Raw genomic sequence first — 27,895 nt, forward strand, 5'->3', positions numbered from 1 at the left:
ATAAAAACCTTATATGACCTCCGGGTATAACTTACAACCTTGCCCTGAGGGCTCTGAGGAGGTTCTGATCCTAAAATACCTAACTTCCAGAACTCTTAACTATGTTGAACAAAATGAATGTCTCCAAATTATAATTGGATGTGTTTGGAGAAATGGTGGGCATGAAAGTAGGGTTAGTTGCCCTCCAATTACTTTCAGCTATTAAATAGTGTACTAATTTTATCAGTTTTCCATCGTATGAGCCCTTTTTGAAGTTTTACGACAACGCTTTCTTTAAAACCTCATATGCCCCCAGGGCATAACTTACAACCCTTGCCCTGAGTGCTGTGGGGGGTTGTCATCCTCAAAAGACATAATTTCCAAAACTTTCAACTACGTTGAATAAATTTTTATCTCAAAATTTTGATTTTATGTATTGGAGGTTTAAGGTGCGGGGGTCACCACTTTTAAAGGCAAAAATGGCGCAAAGGGGTTGCTATGCCACTTACTGGAGGGGGAGATCCCTCGTCGGCTAAAAATAGTGGGATTTCCGCGGTTACTCCAACGGTTCCGTACCTACTAGCGTGATCGAATGGTCCAGGGCCACTTTTAAAAGCCAAGGGTTACCGATAAGATTTCTAACTACCTCTTTAGACTTGACCTAGGCTGAAAAGTTAAAAGAGTATATAGTATAAAAATTCTTACTGTATTCAAGTCACGCTGTATAAGAACTGAACTTAAAAAGGGAATTCTTTCTCCCAGCCCGCTCCGCTAGCCGCGTGCTGCAACATGGGGTACGGGGTGGTAAACAAATTTTTCCAGCCAATCCTAGGACTTACAAACTTAATGGTCAACCTCCCTAACTGCGCAATTTTTTACCTCGTGGTCTATTAAGCAACTATGCAATTAAGAGGACCCAAAATGGCGTCACAAAATAAAAGGAAAATTATTAATTATTACTCGGGGAAGGAAAATTATTAAGGGGCCAAAAGAAAGGAATCTGGGAGGGACATTTATCTGAGCAAACTGGGACCAAGGGTTCCAACACCTCCCTCCTAAGATAAATGACCCGCATCTCCGGTGGATTGGCTGGAAACTCAGACATAACATAAATATCACCAAACTTAAAATCACTAAACTTGTTTATCTTCTCTTCCACCAATGCCTGTGCTTCCTCCGCTTGGCTCTTGATCGGTCGTCCTCGACACGTCTCTACTGTAGGACCACCATGGTCTAGATCGTCAAACATCCGCATTTGGTTATCAAAGTTGAAGTCCCCAAGATTCATAGAAATTCATTGTGCACGGCACAATCAAAAACAAAAATTTTCTTGTTCTCACGAATTTACATTTGAGAGGAGCAGAGAATCAGTTCCTGGCACTTTCGATGATGCCAGCCATCGTGAAAAATTGGCTGCACTAGCCTCTTAATTTCCATCTGTGGGAACAACCCCACATCTCGATAAAAAAGTAAATTGCTTCTTGGCATAATTTCAAATAGTCTAAGGCCGAAAATGCAAAGGCCTGTGAAAGAGATAAGGGTACTGGGAATGAAGTAAAATTTTGAGCAAACCGTGAATCGCCTTTTTTTTCTGGGTTCCCTCACCTGGGATAATCAAATGCAGAATATGCGTCGATGCTAATTGAAAATGAAATTTGGGTACAACTCCCACTGAATACAATTTGCCGGAAATAGTTTTGAGATTGATTTACTTTTCGTTAGTTCACCCGTATTTAGTATATTGCGTGAGTATATGGTCTAGCACATTTTCAGTGCATTTGCAGCAGTTACGTGTGATACAAAATATGGCACTGCGAGTGTTGTCCGGAGATAATCGGAGAACCTCGGTGAGATCCCAATTTTGTACAGTTAAATATTATCCCTGTGTCAGGTCTTGGAAAATTTTACCATGGGTTATTTATGTTTAAATGTTTTTCTAATTTGGTTCCCAAGTGTTTTTAAATTTTTTAAATTTATTTATTTCTGGTGATGGTGCACACAATTATCCTACTCGTCATGCTAGAGATATACGGACACCTCAAGTTACTAGTACTAGATCGCTATTTTCAATACGTCATGTGGGGCCAGTTGTCTGGAATAATTTGCCTGTTTCTTTAAAAAGGTCAGCGAATCTATCTGAATACCGTCGGGACCTTAAAACCCTTTGTCTCCATAGGTATGAGTTTGTATGAATTTGTTTAAAGGGTGGTATAGTTGAGTCACTCTCAGGTTTGCCCGGAACCCGTTTTTCCCGTTTTTCCTATATATTTTTATTTATTTTTTTTTTTTTTATTTATTATTTATGGGATGGCGGCGGGAAGTTTTGGAGTATGTGAAGTATTGATTTTTGGTTATTTCGACCAGGAGCCGAGTGAGTGTAAGATTTTAATTTTTTCTTCTTTTGTTTCTTTTTCTTTCTTTCTTCCTTTTCTCTTTTTTTTCTTCTCTTCTTTCTCTTTAGTATGTTATTATAAGTGTTGATTTTAAGAGGGTAAATACTTCCGAACAAGCGTTAGCTTATGGAAGGTCATTTCTTTTTTTTGTGTTGTGTTGTTTTTGGAATAAACCCTTATCTTATGTATTAAAGCACCAAGATAGAAAAACTGAAGAGGTAGTACACCATAAGAGAATAAAAAAAGGATTTTTTTCATAGAAATCTGATCCTATTTCTTCAGATGAAGAGAAAAACGAAGCAATTGCACCTATAATTGCACCTATATAAGGAGAGCATGTTAATGTTATGACCTTTTTAACGACCAAAATAAATGGGAATAATGGAAGGAGTATCTGGCCCCGTCTTGTCTACAAAATTTCCACAACCAACAAGAGGAAATGAAGTAGGTTCAATGACTATCTCATAGCAGTGATGGAAGTGACGAAGAAGAATTACAAAGACAACCTAAGGATTCAAGAAATAATAAACAAGAGGATGAAACTAAAGAAGCAGAAAAATTTGAAGAAATACAAGAATTGTCTAATTTTCATACACTAGACTCACCGGCAGTCTTGACACAGAAGTGGCTTTCTGAACAAACGCCAGGTACGAGAAGAGAGCTAACAGCCTGTGAAACAGACAACTCTCCTACAGAAACGGATATGCCGAAGCCTGGTCCCTCAAAGAAAAATACTTTAAGAGAAAAACTGTGGAGAAAGGTTAAAAACCGAAAATTCAGCAACAAGTTCTAACTTCGGCCGCTCAAGTAGCCGAATCGCTAATACAAAAGGCGAATGGTCAAGAGGAACAAAGATTACAAAGCTTTGATGAACCAACAAAACCAAGATGAAATTCAGAGCCCTGTAAACCACACAATATGGACCACGGAAAACCTTATCAATATTATAAGGAAGAAAAAGTAAAGTTAGGACTTCAAAACCCAGAAGAAGAAAATGCGAATGGAAAAAGGAAGAACTAGCAATGCCCCCCAGCCACGTAATATTCGAGTAAAGTAATACTAATTTAAAATAAATTAAAATAATTTAAAAAAGCTTCTAAACAACTATCTACACTTTTCTTAATCTACATGTTAATAAGTCAAAATGTGCTTCGTAATATATATTTGCTTAGTAAAGAAATCAGATAGAATGATGCTAATAGTCCCTGTATATTCCAATTAGCTACGAAGAATATTGTCTCCAAAGCAAAGTAGAAATTTGTCACGTGAACAAACACACAGTTATGTCACAATTTCTATTTCAGTAATTAATTATTTTCTCGTAACTTTTGATAAATTAAGTTAAACGAAATAAGTTAAACATATTCAAAATCAGAATTAAAAGACAATTCGTTTGATATGTATATTGAAAAAATTACATCACCCCGACCGAAAAAAAAAGAAAAATAATGATGTAAAAATAAATATAGGCTATTCATATACTTACTTACTTGTACTTGTGGCGGGAATCAGGCGTTTCCACCTCGCCCGGCATCGATGATCTTGGAGACCTTCTTGGACCATGTTGAGCGATCTTCTGCCAGCTGCTCTGCAAAAGTAAGCCACTGAGTTGACCATCTGTGTACGAACTTTCTGAACCCCCTGATAGATTCAAGATCTGATTTAGCCAGGTTCCACCAGTTTTTCCGCTGTCCTCCTTGGTGTCTCTTCTATGAGCTAATAGGCTCGACTAGAAGTATTTGGCGAGGCAAGTATTCTGGCGGCTTCCGTAAAACATGGCCCAACCATTTCAAACGGCGTTCTTTAATAGTGAGCGCAACATCTCTCTGAATATTGCACATTCGACGTAGATCCGTGCTGGAGATACGGTCACGCAGCTGTATTCTGAGAATTCTTCGCAGACAGGTATGCTCAAACACCTTCAGCGTATTCTCATGCTGTAGTTTTACCGACCATGTTTCGCATCCGTAAAGGAGAACGGTGCGGACTAGTGCCATGTAGATTCGCACTTTCGTTCGGACACTGACTTCGCGGCGAGTCCATAAGGGTTTCCGAAGGGAGGCAAAGACTGTCTGCGCTTTCTGTATTCTCTGTTGGATATCAGCGTCGGAAGATCCGTCAATACATATTTGGGAGCCTAAGTATGTAAAACAGTTGACTTTTTCCAGTTGAACTTGATTGACAGTTAGTGTGAATGGTCCTTTGTCGTGGTTAATTGCCATGAATTTCGTTTTCTCTGTGCTGACTTTCAAGCCGATCAGGTCTGCCCAGGCCACCACGTTGTCCAGCATGTTTTGAGCTTCTACGGGTTCTGACAGGAGGCCAACATCATCCGCATAATCGAGGTCAGTCAGTGAGAGATTCTGTCCTATCTGAACTCCTGGATAGGACGACAGTGCATTTTCAAGCACCCAATCGACGCAATAATTGAACAGAGTCGGAGAGAGGATACACTCTTGTTTTACTCTGAACTCAACAAGGAATTCATCAGTTTCTTCACAGTTGACTCAAACTCGGCTCACTGACGCGTCATAGTTTGCCTTCATCAGTTCGACAAACTTCACTGGCATTCCGTCATTCTCTAGGATCTTCCAAAGTTGCTGGCGAGTGACAGAGTCGAAGGCGGCAATGAAGTCCACGAATATCAAGATCAGGGGTAGATTGTACTTTTCAAACTGCTGGATAATGAGGCGAAAAACGAAGATATTATCAGTACAGCCTCTACCTGGCCGAAAGCCGGCTTGATTTTCTCGGGTTCTTTCCTCCCTTGCCCCTTTGAAGCGGTTCAAGAGTATGATCCCGAATATTTTGACCGCAATGTCTATAAGACTTATTCCGCGGTAATTTTTGCATTCGGTTTTATCTCCTTTCTTATAGAAGGGGAGAATGATTGATGTCTTCCAATCTTTTGGGAAAGAATTGGTCCTCCACACTTCTTCGAGAATGCCATGGAGCTGTTCAGTAGTGACCTCAGGGCATTGTTTGTACACTTCCGGGGGGAGGCTGTCTTCACCTCGGGCTTTGTGGTTCTTCAGGGTCTTGATCGCTTTTAGTATTTCGGCTCTGGTCAGTGTATCCAGCTCGACGTCGTAGGGTTCTTTAGAAGCGGCAGGTGGGAAAACATCAGGGGCGGATGATGGGGATGGGTTTAGGAGGATCTGAAAGTGATCCTTCCATCTTGCTAAGCGCTCCTTCTGACAACTGATGATTTTTCCTGATCTGTCTTTGACTATTTCTGAGACAGCAGCTTTCTTACCAACGGACTCTTTCAGGATCTGGTAATGCTTGCGGGTATCATGTGAGCGTGCTGCATTCTCTAACGACACGGTAGCATCTTCCCACGTTTGGCGGCGGTCCAGACAAACAGAGCGTTTTACCTGTCTGCGCAGCTCTTTTGTTTCTTCTTTAGGGCCGCTCATCTTTTGTCTTCGCTCACCGACTATTGACAGGGTCCTAGCGGTAATCCAGTGCTGTCGTTTGTTTTTTTATAGGCCAAGGATCTCATAAGCAGTCTCTGTCATCACTGTTTTAAATGTCTCCCATCTCTTCTCGGGGGGTGGGTTTTGATAAGAACTGAGGGCGTCAAATAGGTTAGTCAGTTCCAAATTGAGGGCCTGCCGAACTTCTTTGTCTTGGAGCTTACCGACGTCGAATCCGGCCTTGGGTTTGTTTTTCCTCCGAGTTGCAAGACGTAGCAAAATTTTTGCAGCAACAAGCCTGTGGTCAGACCCAGACTGCGAGCCTGTGTCCGCGCCGTTGTAAGAGCGAGAGTCCTGCACGGAGCTTCTCCAGCGCTGGCGTACGAGAATGAAGTCTATTTGAGCCTTAGTGACACCGTCATTTGAATGCCAAGTTAAAAGGTGGCTAGGTTTGTGCTGAAATAGGGTATTGGTGACAACAAGGTGGTTCATCAAGGCGTAGTTTACCAACCTTTGCCCATTTTTGCATCTGTGACCATGTCCAAATCTTCCCAGGACTTGTCTTTTGGTTTGGTCAGAGGGACGAACTCTTGCGTTGAAGTCACCTGCAACAATAAAGTAATCACGTGTGACAACAGAAGAAGACACCTGCTGCAGCTCGTCGTAAAAATAATACTTGGTCATATCAGCGGCATCGCGGGCGGGGGCATAGGTAGAAATTATTGACACAGTTGCGGAGTTTTCTTTCAGTCTAATTTCGGCAAGTCTGCAGGAGACTGGTTCCCATTCTAGGAGAGCATTTCTGGTTCTTTGGTTCATGATGAAACCAACTCCGTGGAGTCCCGAATTATCCTCTACTCCGGAGTAGAAAAAATGGAATTGATGTAGCGTTTCAGGAGCTGTAATAACTGTGGACCCAGAACCTGAAATTCTGGTCTCGGATATGCAAAGTATGTCTATGTTGTACTTCTCCATCTCATGGACAAGAAAAATTTGCGTCGCTTCCTGTTTGACGGATCTTACATTCCAGCATCCCAAATTTATGTTAGATTTTGCCTGTTTAATGACTGTAGTGGGTTTTCCTAGATTCATGGCATGAAAAGGATTTTTCAACTTCGCCGCCATATTCGAAGTCGCGTCGCCTGCCGGGAATGCCGTAGTATGGTTTGCTTGTTTACTTCTCGACGCCCGCGCCAATACGGGGGCCGTGTCGCTTGCCGGGGCCACCGTAACCATTTAAAATGTTCTTCGAGGTCTCAGATTCCACAATAGTTCGTGGGGCGAGAGTTGACTACAGGATCCCCAGTTGTGTGGGTCACCCGGTGTGCTTCGGTTACCACAACGCTTAACATGGAGCTAAGTGCTGTTGACACCCTTCCAACACTCTGAAGTACGCCGACGGATTTCCTATGCTGCCCAGGGATAGAAGATCGAGCCTCATTGCCTGTAACCACCATCACTGCCATGGAGGTAGCACCTTAAGCCGAAGTTGAAAAAAAAACTTGGACGAGAATTAAAGTTAATATTAATGAGAAATGCAGCCAGGGTTTACATTAGGTGCCGGCTATGGGTAAAAGCTGGTTGTAATCTTAGTATAAATAGTTATAGTCTAATGTAATAAATTTTTGTATTAGTTACAAAACGTAAAAGGAAAAAAATTAACGGCAATATTTAAGTGCTCCAAAGATTAAAGCGAAACTTGGGTGCTAAGATTAAAGCTCCAAAGATTAAAGCGAAAGGAAAAAGGTGCTAGGTAAAAGAAACCAAAAGTAATATAAAAATAAGCTATAACCTAAAACTTACCAGCAGAAATAGCCAGCAACAAAATCCCTTTAAAAAAATAGCCAAAACTAACTACACTAGTCCATGGAAAAATTTAACACAGACAGGAGAAAAACACCAAAGAATCAAGACGGTTACAACCAGAGTATCAGATTATATTATACTGTATTCCAGCTAACAGCCGTCCTAACAAGTGGTAAACTGAAAAACTCACTAGATTTAAAAACAAAATTAAACATTCATATAAACTCAACAAGGGAACATAGGAAAATGAACAGAAATTCACTTCGTTTAATTTTCTCAGACTACAAGTTATCAAGAAACGACAGACAAAGGCTAACCGTATGCAAAGCTATTTAGTTTGCCAAAAAAAAGTTTTCTCTCTCTTTGGCAAATAAGATCGTAATTGAAGCTAGAATAAAATTTGCAACCAGTATATCGTAAAAACTGCATTTTGTAGTACAAATGAAGGCTAGAAAACTGTCAAGCAAATTCTTAGTTAAACATGCTTTAAGAATCAACTGGAAAATACAGTGCTTTTAAAATCCTAAATAAACACTGTTGGATGGAAAAAAAAATGAAAAATCTGGGGGGGGAGGAAATCACAAATCGTAAGGATAGCAAACCCCCCTAAAAACAAGGAGACAAGGAAATTGATCATAGAATGGAAATCTGCGTAAAAACTTGTAAAAGCTGGTGTATAAATCAGGAGAGAAAAAAATATAAATTTAAACAAAGCTTAGTTTTCTATGTCTTGATCTAGATTTTTGTATAAATAAGTACAAGATCAGTACAAGAATATTCTACTAAATTATTACTAATAAGTAGCATATTATGCTAGGGAAACACCTAGTGGCCAAAGGTGTGACTATGGCCCTGATAAAATAGAAATACTGAAGTTGTGCTTCAGGTAGTGTTGGAAAATTATGCTCTTCATACGGGAGTCGTTTTTGAAAAAAAGACTATCATGGCATAAACAATTATAAAAGGCACATTAATAGCCAAAATGAAATAAGTGGAAGTTGAAATTTAAGGCAGGACTAATTAAAGTTTTGATTTAATTGTTGTGTACATGTTCGTAATAGTCCTTTCAGCATTAGATGTATGACAACAGAACCTGGAAATGTTATAATAAGTTAACAAAAGCAGCCCGTGGTAAGCAAATCTCCAAGTACAAGCACAATTCATTGGTAGTATCATGACAGATAAAAATTTGAATTGCTAAACTTGGAGCCTTATCAAATCTAAGCTGTAAGCTGAGCCTTGTCTAATAAAGACATTAGAGCTAGAAAAAAAAATAGACGACAGGTAAATATTTTATTAAACTGTATTAGGTGCCGATAATTTGAAGACTATTAAAAACCTTAGAAATTGGTATAAGAGTATTGAGAAAGAGAGAGAGCTGAAAGTAATCTCTGAGGAAAGTGTGTTCAATATAGAACAAAAGAAAAAGTTGGAACAGAAAGTTAAAAAAAATGCGAATAGTTAATCTATATAATCAGGGTCGCTAATGTTGAAAAAATATTTAGTTATAAACGTATTTTGCTAAACTTTAATAACTTTGGTATTTTTATATTTAAAATTGCCTATAGTAAAGTGTAATAGCAACTGTGTTATAGTGCATAAATCTACTTGTTAGAGTTGAAATTTTCTTAATGTTTTAATGGCAGTTTAAGGCTTATCGGATCAAAAGTCTTGCTGGGCTTATTTAAAAATTTGTACAAAGAATAAACATTGCAGTGATTAAATAAATTGTAAGGGCACATAATTATTGTTTTTTTTTATACAATTAAGTTGTGTAAGAGCATAAGTTATGTCAGTATAAATTATCAAATAAGCATATTGAATTAATATTTTTAGTATTTTTAAAAAAAGTCTTGCTTTTTGTGTCGTTCAAGAAATATTCTGTATTATTGCTTTATAAACAGTTAACGAAGTACTAATTTTAATTAATTCCAATGCTTGTGTACGTACCGTGTTTTATTTTCATAAGTAACTTTAAATTTTAACCAGTAGTTTAGTGTTCTATCTAAGTTTTGTGAATTCTGACCAATGTATAAATCTTTTTAAAAAAAATAATAATTTTAGTGGACAAAGACTGATGGGCGGTTGAGATAGACTCTCGCTTAAACAATGAAAAAGAATGTATTTAAAATTATGTGTTTTTTTGTTGTTTTTTTTCTCTTATATATACAAACTTTTAGGTTTATTTGTACATTGATATCAAAATTTTTTTCTTTAGATCACATACCTAGTTTTTTTTACAACCAATTTTTGGTTCATTTTTGCCGATATCAGCCATATTTTGATGCAACTTAAGCCAATTTTTGGTTCATGTATTGTTGCCAATAGCAACCAATTTCTGATGCATTGCAAGAGCTTGTAATTAGCATATCCCCAGACAAATTTTTTTTTTTGTATCCAGGACCTAAACGTTTACCTTGTCCGAAATCAACGTCAACAGCATCCAGTAATTAGTGAGAATTTACTACCAATTAATAGACTGACAAGTGAATTTAGATCAGTAATATTCAAAGCTTAAGATTTATAATCAGATTGCTTATAGCCTAAATAGCACTTATTAAGTTAAAGAAAAATGTAATATTTTGCGTTTAAGTGAAATCTGTGATTACTTAACATTGTCATACATAATTTCTCCAAGACATTTCTAACCCCGGAAGATAAATGTTAAATCAACCATATTATTCAAGTAAATTAAAATATTAAGGGGAATTCAATTTAAACTCAAATTAATCAATTACTTTTAAACATAACTTCAAATCTAATTTAAGTCAAGACACTGATATAATTGCTTAAGCCGTTGTGAGTCAAACTAAAAGAGAAGATGAATGTTAGAAAATGGTGTGAAAAGAGAAATTTATTGTCTTCAGGGCGAAATGAAAAAGAGAGAAAAGAGCATAACAAGGATGAATCAAAAATTGATATCCGTGAAATCAGACATGGCATGATATTTGACTTGACTTACTTGACTTATGTCTCCTGCCGGGCGCTGCTCGGCATAGAGAGTGACGTCTGCCTCCTCCATCCACTTCGGTCCATGGCAAGCGTTTGCACATCGCTCAACCTGATATTTACCATCGCCAGGAACTCGGACAGGCTGTCAGACCATCGTTTCTTCAGTCGGCCGCGAGGTCGCTTCCAACCGGCTTTGACAGGGTCGAAGTCATGGATCGTTTTCGCAGGTATGTGTGGAGGCATTCGAAGTAGGTGTCCGAACCATCGTAGTGTTCGGACACCTACCCCAAAAATTGGGGTTGTATGCACAGAATGACCAATAAAGAATGGCAGAATAAGAAGAATATTCAAAGTAATTGAAATTTAATGTTCCAAAAGTAAAACATTTAGAGTTGGGACAACTCTTGCTAAAGGAGGAAGTACTATGGTAACCTGTCCAATTAAGATGAAATAATTTAATATGAAATGAAATATTTATAGTGCAAAAAAAAATACAAGAGGCAAGTTTTGAAATACCACTGTCTACTAAGATAAGAACAACATCATTTTCTGGGGCTTGAAAGTAAATTGCTACTAACCACTTTCGTGGCTAAGTACGTAAATTGGTGGCTTTTTATATATTTGACTTTATAGTATATAATATAAGATTTTTGAGACCAAGAAGACACGAATCTATTTGCCGGGCTAACCGCTGTCCGTTTGTTTTCTATAAATACCTTGGAGTATATGTTGGAACTCCTGCTATTGGAGCAGGAGTTCCCATTGCATATATATTTAGACTGTGTATTTTGGTGGGCTATTGAAATATCCAGTTCCTTTCGTAGCAAGTAATTTCAGGAGGAGGGTTGCTAGCCCAACCGTCCCTAGGTGCATTTAGTTCTCCGGTGGATAGCCGGATATCCAGAGGCACGTGAAGTCAGCTCTGCTTGCGCCATGAATGCATGGGAGCAGACTTCGGACGAGCACCATTATAAATTATAAATCCCAAGGGAATTTATACTCAAATAATTAGCTGTCAAATAAATTGACAATCTAAGTCTCGATTCTGAAACTATTTTCAATAAAAGACCGTTGGGAATTTAAATAACTAAATAATCTAGGCTCAACTATTCTCAAGTTCAAGTCCGATTATGAAAAGTTCACAGGGAATCACAATTGAGTCTTACTGTATAATGAGGTAATATCTAACCTTTCAACCTTTGCCACCCCAACTTTGCCACCTCAACCTTTCATTCATTATAGCCCTAGAGAGCGGTATTGAACCACATTTTTCGTATAGCCTATTGTTTGAAATACGGTCAGTCAGCCGGGTACCCAAAACAATCCGTAAGATATTCTCTGGAATACATCTAATAAAACTTCACCCGCTTTTCGGAGCGCCCATCCTTCAGGGCCATGTTTGACCACTGTCATCACTGTAGCTTCTAATATTCTAATCTCACTTTGCAGACTTATCTTCCTATTCTTCCAAACTATTTTTAACTGTAAAAAAACACCCTGAGCCTTGGCTACTATACTTTTAACATCTTCACTGCTCCCGCCATCTTTACTAATAATGCTACCAAGGTAAGTGAAGCTGCACACCTGATCAATCTTTACGTTATCCAATATCACCTTTTCATCTTCACTTATTCCTAGCCTTAGTGACTTAGTCTTCTTAACATTAATTGGCCAACCTTTTCTAGCACCCTGAACTCGCAAAACCTCTAAAAGTTCATTCATTTTGCACCCACTTTCATCTAGGATGCTTAAATCATCAGCATAGTCTAAATCCAGGAGACTTTTTCCCGTCCCATTTGATTCCCTGGTCTCCCCTTGCCTTTCCTGTGCTCCTTAAAACTAAAAAATCCATTTAAAGCGGGATAGAACATAACCCTGCTTAACTCCTGATTTAATACAAGACCAGCTGATAACCTCATTTCCTAACTTAACCGCAGCAGTGTTATTCTCGTACATAGCACTAATCACTTTAATGTTTTTGTCTGGTATACCACACAAGAATAAAACCTTTGCTAAAGTCTTTCTATCAAAAGAATCGAACTCTTGCTCATAATCTATAAAACTGAGGACCAAGGTGTTTGACAGCTCAGGCACTTCTCAATTATTACTCAGGCAATAATTATTACTTATTAGTTAAAAAAGAAGCATTTGATAACCCAACTTTACGTTCAATGTGAGCACTTAATTGTTGTCACGTGTGCATTATTGACGAACCAATGGGAAGACCAAGATAGGTGATATGATCTATTGGCTTAATAAATAATTTCTGAGACCACACTGGCTAATCATGATAAAACAAAAAATCGCGAAGAAAGGAAGAAAACGAGGACAATTAAGAGCCAGTGAAAAATTATGCAAATATTTCGGTCAAGACCTCCGCTTGACCGTCCTCAGTACAGAATAAAACTAATAAAAATTCAAAAATCAAACCCTAAATTAAAAATACAAAACTAAAATTGGACGACCCTTTCCTAGTAACGGTGAAAGGGTAACTAAATAAAAAACACAAGTCTAAATGGCATTTCAAAATTTCATTTTGCGTAAAGCACTCTTAAAGGCTAATCGCTTTCCAGTTTGACTGTTATCGGAGACTCTATTCGATTGCACAATATAACTTTGTGGATGTATGTAAAAACGATCAGAATTAATAATTTTGTCATAAATGGGACTTAGAAAAATTTCTCCAGTGTCCCTATTGAGAGCTACCTTTTGGTGAATGTGCTTTTTTATTTCAACTACCCCCCTGAAAACCTGAGTGAGACCTTTAACGGGGGCAACAATCGAGGTTTCGTCAAACAAAATGAAATGGTGTGGACTCTCGTACACATGTTGCGACAAAGCGGAATCAAAAATCTCAGGCCTTTGGCGTAGCCCCATTGCGTTGTCAATTGACGACTTATGTACAAATTGCCTCTCTCCCAATTGCTTATGGGTTCTAACAACAAAATTGAAGCCATAAGAACAAGGAACTCTATAAACACCTCTACCCAGAATGGGGCTGGTTTTATCTTTGCCGTTGTTAAAAAAGTTCTGTGTAATATTTGAATTCTTAAAGGCGACGTTAAGTTTATGTTTTTTAAGGATTCTTTTCAATTTGTCACTCAATTTTGGAATGTAGTGTAGAACGGTGAAAAGTTTCTTATCATCCACCAATGGGAGGGTATCTGTTGGGGTTTGTGGATGCATCAAATCACACACAAGACTGCTAAGTCTTGTTTAGAGTGGGAAGGTATTAATAATAGAATACTAATTGCCCATTTTATGACTAAAAAGCTCAGGGTATCAGTTATAGTAGTAAATGCTCCTGTAGAACCGACTGACGGAGATACTAGTGACTCTGATGAATTTTACTTACAGTTACAGGAGCAAATAGACAGGGTACCAGGTAGAAATATGATGTTTTTACTGGGAGATTTGTAACGCCCATGTCGGTAGAAATAGGGATAGATGATTTGCTAGCCTAGGTAAATTTGGTGTAGGAAAAGAAAACAGTAATGAATGGATACGGACTTTTGCAATTTTGTAGGTATAACAATCTATTTCCTTGTTTTCTGATATCTATTTATATCGGAGTAAATGAATCATTTGTTGAGAGTGATCTGATTTCAAGACAAACGAGCAAAAGTGTGTTTAATTGTTTTACCGTTTCTTGTCATATTTAGACTGGTTGATATGATTATCTACTGTATATTTTAAATTCACTGATGATTATTTGGGTTATTTCTTTTTACCAATTGCGGCTTGATGCAATGATGTTCATATTGCTCATGTTTGTTCAGTATTTCTTTCTCTTTTTTGTAATTTGTTCTAAGAGCTGATTTATATCTTACCTCCAGCGCTCGTCACTAAAAACCACATGTATAACTGCTAAGTTTATGTGTATTTCTTCTGTTTCTTTTTTTCGTTTATTGCTCCGTCCTTTCCTTTTTTGTATGACGGGTTTTCCAATAAATAATAATAATAATAATAAAACAAAAATCGTCCGAAACAACCCCAGAGTGCAGGGTTGTTTCGGACATGCCACGGATTGCTTCGGACACCTCGTAATATAGTCATAAAACTGACTATATTACGTCTAATATATATATATATATATATATATATATATATATATATATATATATATATATATATATATATATATATATATATATATATATATATATATATATATATATATATTATATATATATATATATATATATATATATATATATATATATATATATATATATATATATATATATATATATATATATATATATATATATATATATATATATATATATATATATATATATATATATATATATATATATATATATATATATATATATATGAAATTATATGTGTCTTGAACAGTCTTGGACATAATCAACTTAAGTTTTACTCGTTTTAAGATTTACTTATTCATTTATATTGGCACCTATTGTATGTTTGTTTGCTATGATTGTTAATTTAATTTCTGTTCATTTTCGGTTTCATTCATACTTCATAGCAAAATATTTTTATTCGTTTTAAACTAAGTTTTAGTGTTGTTCTTTACTTTTTCTTGAAAAATCTAATTTTTAAATTGAATTCCAAAAAAACGCATTCTTCCGAAGGCGAATTGAATATTTTGAAGAAAATATGTTTATCAGATTGCATTTTTTGCAAAACATACTATGTGGACATTCAGCGTTAGATAGGATTATAGCTTACTGAAAAGATAATAAAGAGCTTATCAGAATTTAAACCAAGGCTACTCCAAACTTAAACAATCATCAGTGCCTGAAGATAATATAAATAAGACATTCCAGAAAAGTTAGTCAATTTTGCTTACTAGAAGTCTTGAATAGTATCATGTTTTCGCACAACATGACATTCTAGTCATTTTTCGCATCAAGAGTATCATGTTTCGCGCAAGACATTCTAGAAAAGTTAGTCAATTTTGCTTACTAGAAACCTTCAAGAGTATCATGTTTTCGAACAACATGACATTCTAGTCATTTTTCGCATCATGTTTCGCATCGAGAGTATCATGTTTCGCACAAGACATTCTAGAAAAGTTAGTCAATTTTGCTTACTAGAAACCTTCAAGAGTATTATGTTTTCGCACAACATGACATTCTAGTCATGTTTCGCATCATGTTTCGCATCAAGAGTATCATGTTTCGCGCAAGACATTCTAGAAAAGTTAGTCAATTTTGCTTACTAGAAGCCTTGAATAGTATCATGTTTTCGCACAACATGACATTCTTGGCATTTTTCGCATCATGTTTCGCATCAAGGGTATCATGTTTCGCACAAGACATTCTAGAAGAGTTAGTCAATTTTGCTTACTAGAAACCTTCAAGAGTATCATGTTTTCGCACAACATGACATTCTAGTCATTTTTCGCATCATATTTCGCATCAAGAGTGTCATGTTTCGCACAAGACATTCTAGAAAAGTTAGTCAATTTTGCTTACTAGAAACCTTCAAGAGTGTCATGTTTTCGCACAACATGACATTCTAGTCATGTTTCGCATCATTTTTCGCATCAAGAGTATCATGTTTCGCGCAAGACATTCTAGAAAAGTTAGTCAATTTTGCTTACTAGAAACCTTCAAGAGTGTCATGTTTTCGCACAACATGACATTCTTGGCATTTTTCGCATCATGTTTCGCATCGAGGGTATCATGTTTCGCACAAGACATTCTAGAAGAGTTAGTCAATTTTGCTTACTAGAAACCTTCAAGAGTATCATGTTTTCGCGCAACATGACATTCTAGTCATGTTTCGCATCATGTTTCGCATCAAGAGTATCATGTTTCACGCAAGACATTCTAGAAAATTTAGTCAATTTTACTTACTAAAAACCTTGAAGGGCATCTTGTTTTCGCACTATAAGGACATAAGTTACAATGAGGACGTGGAATTAACGCATCAAAAGCACAAGGTTTTTTCATTCAGCTTAGGTAGATCCAAAAGAATATGATGATCAGAGTAAGATTGAAGCTAAGAATTAACAGTGAAGAGTGTGGCTAAATATGGTAGAGATAAACAATGAAAAGGAACATGGGCTAGACTTAATTCAGAAAAATTATTTAAGGGTAATATTAAGGATAAGCCTTGGCCATCATTCTAGCAAATAACCCAAAATATGAAATGGAGAAATGTTTAACGCCTGTGTATTGGACTAAGTAGAGAGTAAAAGGAATAACTTGTATATTGGTAGAGACCTTTTGGGAGACGGTGATATCTTTAGCTCAGACCTTTTGAAGATGAGGATGAGTGTCTACAAGTATGTCAACCCCAGGGAGCTAAACAATGTGAAAAGTTTTATAGCAGTGTAACATTAGTAGCAATATGAGGATCTATTCATAGGCAAAAAACCTAAAATTTAAACCAAAGATTTGAAACCAAACATAGTACTACATCAAAAAGCAACTTATATATAAGAATACAGAAATTTACAATTATTCATAAGTCAAAAACTGTAAAACCAATACGAATATAGCAATAGAAAAAGTGTATATAAGTATAAAAGTGCATTGAGAATAGTATATATTATTCACGTACACATTTCTTACACTTAGGAATGGTCACTAGTCTTGATTCCTTCAATAGAGCTAGTCCTGAATATAAGCCTATCCCCATAGCAAACAGGACTTGAATTAAATCTTTCTTCTGACATACAAACTCAGATTGAAAGCTCACCTTAAAAAATACGAAAATGGGCATTTTATATACTTGGACATCCACTGCCCCACGAAATAAGGGAGTGGAATGGTTCATCCCTTTATCCAAACCTTAGAACGGCTTATCCCTTCCCTCAAATCAAAATACAGAACGAAATCTGGTTTGTGTATTTTACAATTTGATACATTAAGTCAAGAAAAGTGACAATTCACATCCATCGGTGCTTATATTATAATGAAGATATTAAAAATAGCAGATTAGGAAATACACAAAACTAATAGCAGTTACAAAATCGGTACAGGAAAAGTTCGAAAGGCAAAAAAGGTTTAGTATCCTAAAAATAACTAGATTTGCGCATTTAAATATGTTTACTCAGCGATTAAAACTGTTACTGTTCAAGGATTTGCTATTTACTTAGCTTATGAAGCTTTTGGAAATCCAGAAACTTTTTGACATATAGTTGTTTTGTTTTTTTTAAACAGTGAAAGTTCCTGGGTTCCGAACAGCCTGGTATTCAGAGCCATACGTAGAAAATGTTACTGAAAATTAAAGCGTTTTGCCTAAAGATGATATTAATAAATATGTCAACTGTGTCCCAGCAAATTACAATATTAGATTTTAATTATACTGCTTAATATATTGGTTACATATAAGAAATATATTATATACGACATTAAATATATTAGTTAATTTCGTAGACCACACAGCCTTTCCTTCGCGATAAATAAACGTGCAAATAGGGATAAAATCCTTCTAATAGACAGTGATGATGATAACAGTGATAGAAATTAACAAAAATACCAGATATTTCGGTCATTAGTAGTAAAACAGTTACTACTGATGACGGTCACTGCATATGTGACCGAAATATCTGGTATTTTTGTGAATTTCTATTACTGTCTATTAAAAGGATTTATCCCTATTTGCACTTTTATTTAGCGTTAAATATATTATAGAGTACGATATTTTTAGTTTAAAAACTAATATCTGAACACTAAGGTAAGAATGTAAACTATAATTAAAGTTGCAAACTCGAGGACAATATTATTACTGATATAGTGCATACTACTTAAATTTCCTGCATAGAAAGACAAATTTTTTATATAATACCGTTGATTACTTTCGTTTGAAAGAAAGAAAAAAGAAAGTACAGAAGCACTGATAAATATGGACACTATAATATTATACAAAATGTCAAAAGACAAATCCCACAGCCACAAAAGGGTCCAAAAACATTTAAAAAGTAATATTGTCTTTGACAAACGCTAAAATATTATCAAGATCAGGGACATATGCATGAAACAGTCTGGAGGGGAGGGTGGTTAAAAAGAACGATTTGTACGAAAAATCATGGCAACGACCGTGAGAATCTTGAGATTTTAAGAGACATGGGCCCAAAGATGCCCCCATCCTATTTTCTACGAACGTGACTTCAGACCACTGAGAAAAGGTTATTCTTACAGTGGGTCGATAGCAAGAGTTTCTGAAATCTGCTTTCAACTACTGTTCTAAGTGCCCTGGTTGATGCTGAGTTTTACTCTTGATTGACACAGCTGATTTTTTTTTCATTGCACGCAAAAGAGTTAACGCACAGTAGATGAATCGAAACCTCAAAAGCGTTCACATCAAATGGTTTTATTCCATTTGTTAAAACGCAAACGAAAAATCTAGAAACACAGGGCTTGTTAGAAAGCTGTTTTGTCTTTTAACAAATACGCCAAAAACGCAGTTGCTGCCACATTTTAAAGGCAATATCATGGTTATAACTACTTCCTAACGTATCCTTCATGTGGGGAATATGTCTATTTGAAGAATATCCTACGGCTATGAGATACTTATCGCCTCTCATGGCATCCATTTAATACCTAGTTGGATCAATTCAGGTCCTCGAAATTCCGGATAGCCTCGAAAAGACATTATTAATATTTACAGCGTGATTCCGTAATTTAAAGAATGTCTCCAAGGCGACAATTTAAAAACTTGAGAGTAAGTATGTACGTAAAGTAAATGATACAGCATTGAACTATTACAGTCCTAATCGGCGGTGCTCATCTCAATGGCCCTTCAGCCAGGAAATGCAATGGGGGGTTGGCCAGCCATTCCTTTGCTTTCACACTTCCTTCCTGCTTACTTTACCCAGATTTCTCCAGATACCCATTTAGAGCTGGGTCGACTCTGGCTGAGGTTACAGAGTCACGCCAGTAACCCCCTTCCCAAACCAAATAACCAATGACACCAGGAATCGAACCCCCGCCCTTCGGACAAAGGATTACAATTCTAGCGCATTATCCACCCGGCTAGGATGACTGAACTTCAGAGTAAAATAAGATAACAGTTTACTCTTTTGGTACTACTGAGCTGGTCAACCCGGTGATTAACATTTTTGAATTAGCAGAAGTTAAAAATATTGGTTACCTCTACTTCCTACTAATGAAGTATTTGAGCGAACAAAACTTTAAATTTGGCATAACCAGTTTTTTTCTTAATTACATAATTTGATCAATAACCTCCACGGAGACAACATTTAAAATTAAAAACACTAGACAGTACTATTATTAAAGCTCATCAGATTCATCAGCAGAGGTAAGAGTGCCATCATTAGATTGTACCCGCTTAAAACGACGCCGAAAAAGCGATTTTTTCCTTGATGTTGGTTGAAGTGTTGCTGATTGTCTTCGTCTGGCTGGTTGTCTTAATGGCGAAAAACGAGTCGGCTCTAGTATTCCTTGAGGCAAAGAAGACGATTTCTCCCTAAAATAGGAACATCAATTTGGGTTTAATGGAAAAATTTGGTGTATAATGATTCATAATGAAAATAACCATTGTCAGTTACAATTATATGTTTAAAGAAAAATAACTCTAGATATTTCTACTAGCCAATGTAAATTCTCACAGTTTCAAATTCAGCTAAATATTTGGTGTGATAATTAAAAAATTATAAAGTGCAAGGAACATCAGAGATTTAGGGAAAAGATTTTAGAGCAACGGCCATTTTTCAAAACTAACAGTTATATCAGAGGCAACGCTCTAGCGTTGCCTTCAAGAGATATCCGAGGGCAACTAGCCCCCCCCCCCCCCGCACATACTCTCTTTTCTCCTATCCGATAAAATTTTTAAAATAGCCATTTCAGTAAAAATAATTCAAAGGTCAGATAAGAAAAACTTCTATGTCGAAGCAACCCCCCCCATGGCCCGGGGGCAGGCGTTGTAAGTAATACTCTGGGGGCATATATCATTTTTATGGAAAATATGCTTGTATATACGTCGGAGAGGGTTCATTTCATTGGAAATTGAAAGTTTTTGTTCTCTTTTTCAGAGTCAAAAGAGATTGGAGGGCAACTAGCCCCCTCCCCCCCTCGACGCCCTAAATGCATCAGATGAAAATTTTGAGGTAGACCTTTGTTAAAAATACTTCAAAGTTCAAATAACAAAAAATCCGGTGTCGACACAGCCCCCCACGGCCCGAGGGTAGGCGTTGTAAGCTATACCCTGGGGGCATATATGATTTTTATGGAAGGGATGCTCGTATAAACTTCATAGAGGGCTCATTTGATTGGAAATTGAAAGTTATAATTCACTTTTTAAGAGTAAAAAGTGATCAGAGGGTATCTAGCATCCCCTCACCCTCCATGTATTTTTTTTCCTAGACGCACTTCATATAGAAGGGGTCGTCGGATAAACTTCAAAGGGGGCTCATTTCAAAGGGGGCAAATTTTTTCACTTTGATATTGTTACTTTGATACCAGGTTTAATACTCTGATGAAGATTTGATTTTTTTTTTTATTTCGATTTTGAAATAAAGAATTTTTAAAAGCTTGAAACTTTTTCCAATCAAAAACGAACAAAATTAATTTAAAAAAAAACTCTCCGAAAAAAAATTTTTTCAAATAAAAGTAAAGGTCATTTTAAAATTTAGCTCATAAGATACAAATACCTGTTAAAATTCAAACTCAAAACGACCAGAAATTACTATTAAAGAATAAATGAAACCCAAAAAGAACAGAAATTAAAAAAACAATCATAGGAAAAAAATACAACAAGCAATAATATAAATGAATAAATAGATCTTAACTGATAAATAGATCTCACTGTCATTGGCGCTTTACTGAAAACCAATTATAGTACGGATATTTTCTTTTGTACTTAATATTGAAAATAAACATTAAAATTATAGTAAAACTTAGAACTGATGAGCTTTCAGCAATTTATATCATTATACATCAAATATTCAGTTTAATTTATTAGTTCTTTCTAAAGTTGTTCAAAACAAATATAGTTTCACTACAAACAAGAATTTGAGCCCCCATCCTTAACTGTAAATAAAAACCAAAAGCCTACTGCGTCATTGGTGCTTCACTGAAAACGAATTATATTACAAATATTTTCTTTTCCAGTTCTTTCAGCATTGAAAATAAAAATAAAATTAGAGTGAAATAAATTATTTAACTGATCGATATTTCAAAAACTAATATCATTATATATCAAATATTCAATTTGATGTTGTTTATACTTTCCAAGACTGTTCAAGACGCATATAGTTTTCAGTAAAGCGCCAATGGCACAGTAGATTTTAGACTATTACAGTGAGAGAAAGAGATGCGATACCAAAACTCTTGTGATTTTTGGTCGTCTCAAGCTTGACTTGCATATTCAATTTAAGTTTCAGTTGTTTTAAGATTTATCTATTCATTTACATTAATATCTATTGTATGTTTGTTTGCGTTGATTGTTTATTTAATTTCTGTTCGTTTTAAGCTTGATTTTCGTATTCAATCTAAGCATTACTCGCTTAAAGATCTATTCATTTATTTTATTACTTATTGTATGTTTTCTCCTATGATTGTTTATTTAATTTCTGTTCGTTTTGGGTTTTATTTATTCTTTAATAACAATTTCTGGTCGTTTTGAGTTTGCATTTTAACAGGTATTTATATCTGCTGAGCTTAAGTTAGCTAACTATAAAAAAAATTTCTCAGGGGTTTCACACTTCGTACGAAGTGACTTAACACAAAAATATATTTGAAATATTAAATTGCTTTTTATAGATGTTTAAAAATGAACATCTTTCAGTTTATTTGTTTCATGGGGTTTTACTTGGATAAGATCTCTGTATTAAAGAGAAATTCATGATTTGTAAGCGTTTAAACGTGTGGTTCTTTTCTAGACTCACAATTACGTCCATACAGGAGTTTATTTACTTGTCCCAGTAATCTAGTCACCGACCTCAGCAAAATTTTAGCTGCCAAGCAATTAAAGGAGTTGAAGAAAAAAACTTGTGCAAGGTATCGAAACAATTTTTCTAAAACAGTTGCAGGATCTGATGAAAATGAGACCGATAACTTAAATTAAAAGCTAACCATGGCTGAATTAACTAGACGACGTAAAAAAAGCCTGTGTGAAAATAAAAGAAGTATAAATTGCTCATTGGTGGAAATGAGAAATTTTACTTCTGACAGGAACTTTTTTTGTGAACCCAGATATTTGTCAGGGATTTTTATTTAGGTGACATTTTTTATTTAATACATTCACTGTATTCGTGTTCACTGTGTGCACACTGATTTTTCAGCTTCAAATCAGATTTAATTTATCTTATCTTAGATCATATATTATCAAAATATCAGTTTTTAATAATGCTAGTTTTGCATAATTCCACAAATATAGTTAAATATTATAAGTCAAATTATTTCAGCGGCTTCTTCTTCATGAAGCAGGAGATCCATGAACACAAAAGGCAGGTTCTTTCGAATCTTTATTATTTTGGATGTAAAACTGGGATATAATTATGACCAGTTAAGGAAAGTCAGCTAGTTTTACAGAAATTTTTTTTCTATTATTAGTTTTTTCTAGTTTTACAGGAAAACTTCAATCTTTTTTTTTATAACAAATTGAAGCTTGACAATGATATAGCTCCGAAATTCTTACTGTAAAGTCACGCTCTTGCCAAGGCTTTCGGAGGAAGAAGAAGTCCCAGCTCGTGACACTTGTTGTCTGCGCTTGCCTGACCTCTCTTTGCCTTTCTTTAAGCTAGTTGCTAATGCTAAAGAACCATCTGCTTGTACTGAAGTACGTCTCTCGCGCTTCTTTTCAATCTTTTTTGGATGACGTTGGGGAGCCACTTCTGGAAAGTCTCTTTGTGTTATTGCCTCTGAACTTGGGTAATCGTACAATGCATCACTAAAATAATATAAAACTTTAAGTTAAAGAAATAATTAGCAAGACAATTGAGTAACATGTACCGGATTTGCTTACAAGGGAAGTGGTACCTTAGCTTGAATACAGGTAACTAAAGCCTCATGATGTGAGACTCGGTCTTTTTGCTCTGAAGAATTCCTAAGCTCTACATCTAATATCATAAAATATATCTTTTAATAATTATCATAATATTAAGAATAGACAAATAAGGTTTTATTATATAAAACAATAGAGAAATCTAGTGCATCAGACTCGGGGAAATCAGGAGCCACATTAAAACGTAATACGAGCTGGAATGAAGTCATTTTTAATTGAGTTATACAAAATGATTCGGTTTAATCGTGGCACGTTGCACCACGATTTTTCCGACGCCTCCAAAAATTTTTATTCGGTTAAAAAAGACAAGAAAATAATTACATGATGTCTACCAAAATCTTTGTCTTCGTCGGTAAACACAGCCATTTTACCGACTCATACCATGATTTTACGGATGAATAAATGAAACTTAAAACGAACAAAAAACTAAATGAATACTCAAGTTCATCACGAAACAAACATAAATTATCACAAATATGAATGAGACAGTCCCCCCCCCCTTAAACGCCCTTAAGGCTAGTTTGCACTGGTCTTTAGCACTTGAACCTGAAAAGTTTCAACTTTAACCTGAAAGTTTGAAGCCGATCGGAGAAAATCAATGTTTGGCCCATTTTGGTTTATCACAAATTGATAGAATCCAAAATTTTTTAATTATTTGACTTTGTTCAGGTCTTTTTGTTCCTGTCTAAGCGCCTGTCTACATGCTGATGTCGTGGAAGAAACAATTTTCAGATATTCCTGCATCATGAACTGAAGTTTAGTTTTTTTTCAAAATTTCTTATTAGATTAATTTACTGGACTGGGAGACAAACAATTTTTTTGTCTATTTTAGGGTTTAATATTCTGATATAGCCAAACTTTAAAGTATGTTGACTTTTCAGTCCTGTCTACATGCCCTGTAAGTTTTAAGTGAATCGGAGACAAAAAGAATTTTGGGTCAATTTTTGGGTTTCATATGCAGTCAAATTTGGTTTCATTGTCTTCTGCCGAGGGGTCCACCCGGCCAGGAAACTTCACCCCTTTTGGTGACATACAGCTTATGGACCAATCTTGGACGTCTCGAATCTAACAAAACATATTATATTAGATTATGACGTATCTAACAAAACATATCATATTATGACGTACCTTCTGAACAAAACATATTACATATCCAGGTCGATGAAAACAAAAAAAATGCAGGTGCATGTTAGAGTGGAAAAAAAAAATTGGTTTCCAAGTTTTTTTTTGTGCTCAGGGATACCCAGGAACCTGACTTGGAGACTTATATTCAAGGGACTAAGTTTCAAGATTTTCGTAAGAAATTGTTGGCTCTTTTCTTGGCACTCTTATCCCCTTTATAAACCAAAGAATTCAAGTCTCCTTGCCGTCGCCCAGTACTCCCCAAAAGTCTCAAACTGATCTCCCAACACATTCTCGAGATATAACAGATACACCATTTTAATAGTCTGGGTTACCTATTGTCTCTCAATTTACCTTTACTGCAAACCTTCACTTACTACTTCGCTGTAAAAAGAAGTCTGACAGGGACACAGGACTCAAGAATGTGTATGCATAGAGGAGACAAAAATGTTTTAGGACCCCTCAACCCTTCCAAAAACATAAAATCTGATCTTCCCTTATACCAGCCGAAGACCAGCAGAATTTTTCAATTCAATCCCTCAAGAGGTTCCCGAGATTTCTTCAGATCCATTATTTTGATTAATTGGGCTCACGTAGTGTTTTCTGATTTATCTGGCCACTTCAATGCCGTAGCAATGCCAAGTGCCACTTCCATAGCACAATACGTTTAGAAGGATGAAAGAAAAAAGTTTTTCTTTTCTCTGGCCACTCTCTCCAAGTCAAAGCATGGTCAAGTGGGATCCCCATAGTTTGTACTTAACCGTGAATAGAATAGAGGCTTACAGAGCAAATACTTTAGTATGGATCGGATACAAGGAATTTCACACCCACCCTTCCTTCAAGTCAAACTTTGAGGTCCACCGGCACCCGAACAGTCCCGGAAGCTTAAACTTGATACCAAAAGCCGGTGTCGTTATATTGCAGATATATTTTTTTTTTTTGAGAAACTAACAGCACATAGTATCTTTTGATTCACCTCAGTAGTTAATTACGAATAGTTTTCCCTTCCTATAGTTGCTTGCGATGCAAAAAAGTTTAGGCGGATCAAAGAATTTTTTCACCTTCCTTCCCCACCAAAAATTTAATTTGCCCTAGCTCCCTCGTAACACTACCTGAAAGTTTTAACTCCATCCGCAAAGCCGGTCCCGACAGATATTGCAGATATGCTATGACAACTTGAATAAATTTACAATTTACCTCCCCCCCCCTCCCTGGGAGTCCAAAATAAAGGTCCACTTGCGCCTCCAACACTCCCTGAAAGATTCAAAGCTTCGTTGGAGGCATAAACATTTAGCCTCTCACCCTCTTCCCAAGTCAAAATTTGGTACTATCCCGACCCATACTTCCAGAAACTTTCAAATTCAATTTCTGAAACTGTTCCGAGGTCGCTATTTTTGATATCCTGGAATCACAGGGTCAGGAATCCTCACACTAAACTGTGAATGGATTCTCATAAGGCTTATGAAGTTCCATAGGGCTTAATCCTATAGGAGCCTATAGTGCAAAAATATTTAGTTTAATCCCAGTCAAACATTTTTAACCTCCCAATCTGCCACTTCTCCCAGGTAAGATTATAAGTTCACTTGCTCCTCTCCTTAAACAATCCATAGAAGTTTCAACTTAACCCCATAAGCCATTCCAAAGATACTTCAGATTAATTGTTTTGATAACAAGGAAACATATAGTGTTTTTTTTATTCATCTTGCTACTTAGCCGTGAATAGATTGAAAGTCCCATAGGGCTTAAAATACAAAAACGTATAGGTGGATTTGAGATTTCTATCCTCAAACGCTTCTTTAAATGTTCAACTTCACCCTCAAGCCGTTCCCAAGATACTGCGGACATGCTATTTTGATAGCCTCTATACACGTAGTACCTTTCGATTAAACTCTGCCTCCCCTCCCTTAGTGCAAAATTCAAAGACCACATGGCACCTAAGCCCTCTCTGATAGGTACCACTCGATCCACCAAGCCATTCCCAAGATTATGCCGATGACATTATTCGTACATAACGCCTGTTAATGTACACAGATATACGTGTTGTTCTAGGTACCTTCTCAAGTAAGACTTAAAAGTTGGGGAGAAACCCTACCTATTTTACCGAAATCTGTCTGTGAATAATGATCTATTCACATAATCTAATGCAATTTCCCCTGAGGCAGTGGGCTGCCATGTTGACCCTGGTGAGCAGGTATCATACAACAAAGTAGCTATCTCGAAATTAGGAAATTAATTTTATTTGAAAAAAACTTCTGTTTTGTTCAGTTTGATCAAAGGAGGACTTAACAGTTACGAACTAAAAGTGAAAAAAGACCATAATTGGAAGAAAAGTAAGAAGTAAAACCTGACCTATCAGTAAATGGTAAATCCCGTCTAGAAAGTCCTAGGTAGATTGAACTAAACCGAAAGCTCTTGGAATCGCTAAGAGGACTTTCACTTCGTGACGAGACTGGACTTAATTTTCTTTCTTCTTCTTTATCATCAGTCAACAAAGTTTGAACCACTATCGTAGGTGGTTTAAGAGATAGAAATGAATCATGGCTTAGCTTGTTAAACATTAATTTTGTATCAAGACTGTCACTTTTTAAGTTTGACATTCGTTGGATTGTGTTCTTAGAATCCAGAGATTGACTCTTCGGGACTATTGGCTTTGGTAGCAAGTCAATATTTGCAATAAAATCCTTCAAATCCTTCGCACTTTTCAATTCTCCTTCATCAATTCTTTCACGAATTCTGTCTACACGGTCATCATCATTGGACTCTAGGGTTGATTCATGCTCTTCAATAACTTCTGCTTGGGGTGCTTCTTGATCAGTAAATTCTGAGTCAGATCGGAAGAAGTGTCTTTTTCTGTTCTTTTGATCAAGAGGTGAATCAATGGGTGGTGATGTAGAATCGAAACTGGGTGTCATGCTGCGAATCCTGTGAGCCTAGAAGAAAAAAAAGAGTATGAAGATGGTGCTGCCTTTCAAATACCTTTTCTTATTGGGATATGCTGATGCTGTAAGTAAAACTTGAACGAAACCTCAATTTAATTATTTCCATGAAACAGGACTGTAGCCCTAGATTTAATAGTGTCCGGCCAATCCACATCCATAAAATCCACCAAACCCCCTTCCTCGCGGACAATACCCCCCACAGATAGTTACCCCCACCCCCCAGGAAACTGTTTCCTACATTTATAATTGATCAGCCAACGGAAAAGTAGGAATAATAAAAGAATCAAGAAAAGAAGGCATTATGGAATATTTTAACTATATCCCAAAATACAAC

General features: G+C 36.2%; 1 protein-coding gene across 1 annotated transcript; it reads right to left on the reverse strand.

The window, feature by feature from the left end:
* Nucleotides 1-18,123: 18,123 nt before the first annotated feature.
* LOC148946183 (uncharacterized) lies at nt 18,124-27,551 on the reverse strand. Its single transcript, XM_089098260.1, has 3 exons — nt 26,972-27,551; nt 23,135-23,386; nt 18,124-19,963 (listed from the first exon to the last, which is right to left on the reverse strand). Exons 1-3 carry the CDS (start codon nt 27,532-27,534, stop codon nt 19,768-19,770), a joined length of 1,011 nt encoding a protein of 336 aa, XP_088954386.1. The 5' UTR covers nt 27,535-27,551; the 3' UTR covers nt 18,124-19,767.
* Between the last annotated feature and the right edge of the window lie 344 nt (nt 27,552-27,895).

This window comes from Artemia sp. Qi Xiang Cuo, chromosome 12 (assembly GCF_049724085.1).
Source record: "Artemia sp. Qi Xiang Cuo chromosome 12, ASM4972408v1, whole genome shotgun sequence".
NCBI lineage: Eukaryota > Metazoa > Arthropoda > Branchiopoda > Anostraca > Artemiidae > Artemia > Artemia sp. Qi Xiang Cuo.